This window comes from Geospiza fortis, unplaced genomic scaffold (assembly GCF_000277835.1).
Source record: "Geospiza fortis unplaced genomic scaffold, GeoFor_1.0 scaffold2, whole genome shotgun sequence".
NCBI classification, from domain to species: Eukaryota; Metazoa; Chordata; class Aves; order Passeriformes; family Thraupidae; genus Geospiza; species Geospiza fortis.
In genome coordinates, this window is record NW_005054366.1 from 3,203,985 (window position 1) to 3,207,684 (window position 3,700).

General features: G+C 59.3%; 1 protein-coding gene across 1 annotated transcript in view; it reads left to right on the top strand.

Annotated features, from left to right (window-relative positions):
* The window catches only part of ADAMTS7 (ADAM metallopeptidase with thrombospondin type 1 motif 7), a 28,535-nt gene that overhangs the window by 18,593 nt on the left and 6,242 nt on the right, over nucleotides 1–3,700 (top strand). The window contains exons 17-18 of the mRNA XM_031059666.1: nucleotides 1,163–1,289; nucleotides 1,715–1,928. Of these exons, the coding sequence (XP_030915526.1) occupies nucleotides 1,163–1,289; nucleotides 1,715–1,928 (341 nt within the window). The remainder of the gene's footprint in view (nucleotides 1–1,162; nucleotides 1,290–1,714; nucleotides 1,929–3,700) is intronic.

Here is a 3,700-nt window from a genome sequence, read left to right on the forward strand (position 1 = left end):
CGGGATGGAGACAAAAGAGCTTTAGAGAAGTCAGGCAGTGTGGAAGGGCTGGTCTCCTGCCTGGCTGGGCCTCTCCAGGGGGAGGATACCCAGGGTTTTACAGAGAGCACTGGGGTCCCACAGTGTCCGTGTGGGGACATTTGCTTTCCCCCTCCTGCCCCACTGGCTGGGTATGCCAGGGTCCCCAGGGCAGCTTTTGGGGCAGCTGGTGCAGAGGGACATTTCTGGAACTCTGCCGGGGGAGGCTGGGAGCAGCAAGCGCTTCCTCGAGAGCAGCTGGCACCGGAAAAAAGGGGAATTCAAGGACACTTGTGCTTTCTAGGTAGCACAGAGTGCCAGGACATGGGCTTTGTTTAAAACCAGCTTTTCTTTGTATGATTCCAGTGCTTGGCTTCCAGAAGGGAAGGGAAATAGAGGAGTGAATCAGGCAGCAGTCGGGTGAGGGTGAGCAGCTGGAGGAGGGCCGAGCCCCTCTTCCTGCACTGACTGATGATGTGAGATGAGATTGGGTTTGGGAGAGCTCACAGTGAGCCTCTGGTGAGTCCCAAGGCCCTGCAAGCTCCCAAGTGCTTGAGCCAGGGCCCAGCTCAGCAGCTTCAGCAGGGTTCTGTCAGTCTCAGCTGAGCCTGTGGTGACAGCTCTCCATGTCACAGGTCAAGTACGTGTTACAGGAACGGGGACAGCAGCCTGAGTGAGGCGGTGTGCTGAGGTCACCATAAAACCCTGTGAGCAGGCTGGGGACGCGAGGCTTTGGGCAGTGTCTGTCCCTGAGCTGGGCTGGGGCAGGGCTGCCGAAGGAGCCGAGTGCTGCCCCTTGGCAGCCGCAGAGCTCGCAGTGCACACCGGCTGTGCTCCGGGCAGCGGTGCCAGCCCCGTGCAGCTCCGTGGCTGCAACTCCAGCTGCCATCCTGCCCCGGTGCCAGGGGCTCTGCCAGGGCACCTCAGCCTCAGCACCAATGAACTTGCACCTTCAAGTGCTGCTCTCATTTCCTTCCCCCTGTCCTGGCTCTCCAAGAGCCTCCCGTGCCCTGCTGGGTGATCGGGTTCGGTTTCCAAAGCGGTGCTGGTGCCCACGTGGTGCCAGTGCCCCCAGGGTGGCTGTCAGCGCCCCGGGGGTGCCCTCAGCGCCCCGGGGGTGCCCTCAGTGCCCGTCCTCCCGCAGGGGTGCAGCGGCAGGTGGTGCACTGCGTGGAGAGGCTGGCGGGGCTGGTGGAGGAGCGGTTCTGCGACGCGCTGACGCGCCCCGACGACCAGCAGCGCACCTGCAGCGAGGAGCCCTGCCCAGCCAGGTGCCTCCCACCCTGCTCCCCCTCCCTCGCCCTGGGCAGGGGCCCCAGGCCCCGGGCTGGTCCGTGACAGCATCCCTGGGGTTGCCTGACCACCGCAGGCATTGCCTGTCCACAGGCTGAGCCTCACAGGAGGTCCCGTCCTGGCAGGATGCTCCTCTCTGCCTCTGTGCACATAACCCCGGCACAGCTCGGGGCCTGTCCCATCCCTGAGCCTCTGTCTGAGCTCCCAGACCTTGGGCTGACACATTTGGGATCCTCCTTTCCCCATGGCCTCATGTGATGGGCAGTGGGATGGATCCTGGGGCACGGCTGCTTGCTCTGGCTGAGATCTTTCCCTTTCCCCTTTTCTATTCCCCATTCCCCTTTTTCCCCCCCTTTTCCCCCCCTTTTCCCCCCTATTTTTCCCCCTTTTTCCCCCTGTGCAGGTGGTGGGTGGGTGAGTGGCAGCAGTGCTCAGCCACGTGTGGCCGGGCAGGGCTGATGAAGAGGACGGTGCTGTGCATCCAGAGCGTGGGGCTGGACGAGCAGAGGGCCCTGCAGCCAGCAGACTGCCAGCACCTCACCAAGCCGGATGCCACCATGCCCTGCCACCCAGAGGTGCCCTGTCCCTCCCCGTGGGCTGTGGGCAACTGGTCCGAGGTGAGAGGGGACATTGGGGACGTGCCAGTGTCTTGCAAAGGGGTGGGAGCTGGGGACAGGAGCCCCCAGACACCTCAGCCTGCCCCAGGGTGATGGGTGTGCTCCTGCTCACAGAAATCCATGGCTGTGTCCCTGTGGGCTCCCCCGGATGGGGATTCCATTGCTTGGGGAGCTCTCAGGGTGGGGAAGGGGCATTGGGCAGTTTAACTGTGCCCCAGCTCCCATGGATGGGGATTCCGTTGCTTGGGGAGCTCTCAGGGTGGGGAAGGGGCATTGGGCAGTTTATCCTGCCCCAGCCCTGCGCTTTGCAGCCCCCTCACTCACACAGGCAGGGCAGAAATGAGGTTTTCAGCTGGACACGGCTTGGAACAGCCTGGTGCAGTGGAAGGTGTGCCTGCCCAGGGCAGGAGGTGGAACTGGATGATCTTCAAGGTCCCTTCCAAGCCAAATGATTCCATGGGGTGATTAATGGTGACACTCTGTGCAGCCTTGATTTATTTTTGTGTTTTTGTGAATCAGCTTAGCCACAGGCTGAGGGTTTCAACCAGAAGATGATAACTCCTAATTTAAACAGCCGCTCCAAAAGTGTTCAGAGGGAAGACAAATATCAGGAGAGAAAGGAGAGAGCCTGGGAACAGAGCTTGTTGCTAAGGAACAAATGGAATCAAATGTGAACCGAGGATTTGAAGGCTAGATGAGAGCGAGTTGGAAATATTTTTCTAGGGGCCCACAAAAGCCACAATTAAGGGCTGAGAAAGATGGATGCATTGATTTAAAGGGAAAATTATGGCTTGTAGGTGGGTCAGAGCTGGGCAGGGCAGCCCCAGCCCTCTCTGCTGGCCTCTGTGGTGTTGGCACCAGTGGATTTGTGAGCCCTGGAGAAAATGTGTTTGGGATTTTGAGGTTCTGTAATTTTTCTGTCCTTTAATTTAAAGGGAGAGCCCTCTTTCTTTTCCATTTCCACCATAATTAGGGGGATTGGAGGGGCTGGGAAGCTTCCCAGAGCCAGCAGGGTGGGAAAGCTTTGTCTGCAGAGCCCAGGCAGGAGCAGTGTGCCCACCTGGCACTGGGGCACCTGGCCCTGCTTCACACTGGGACCCAGTGCCTCAGGAGGACCCCGAAGCTCTGCACATGCAGCTTTGTGGAGTTTCCAAAGACGCTGATGTGGTCAGAAGGCTGGTTTGTGGTTCTTCAGGGGAGCAGCTCCTTGCAGCCCTCTCACAGTGCTGGTGTGTGGTAACGGGTGATTCCAGCTCCAGAAATGCCTGGTGGTGGCCACGTGGTGTTACCAGGGAATCCTGGAATGCTCTGGGGTGGAAGGGACCTTAAAGCCCATCTGGTGCCACCCCCTGCCATGGGCAGGGACACCTTTCCCAAGCCTGGGTTGCTCCAAGCCCCAAATGCAGCAGAAAATGCTGCTGTTCTCCTTCTCAGTTTCTTTCGTGCTGGCCCATCTCAAAGAGCCCATTATGGGGGGATGGTGTGTCCCCAGCAGAGCTCCTTCCTGACCTTTGCTTTTTCCCTACTCGGACAACACCCATGTTGTTATTCCCTGCTTCAAAGAATGCTCTTCTCGAAGAAGAGATGCAATTCATGGCCATAGGTCACAGGAAAGGCCCATTAGCTCATCTCATCTCACCCCTGCCCTTCCCAGCCTCCATCTCCCGGGAAAACCGTTTCTGGATGGGAAGCAGGTCAAGGATCACCCTGAGCAAACCCCCACAGCCCCAGCCCTGCTCTGGCACGCTCTCCAGCGGGGATTTGGGCAGGAA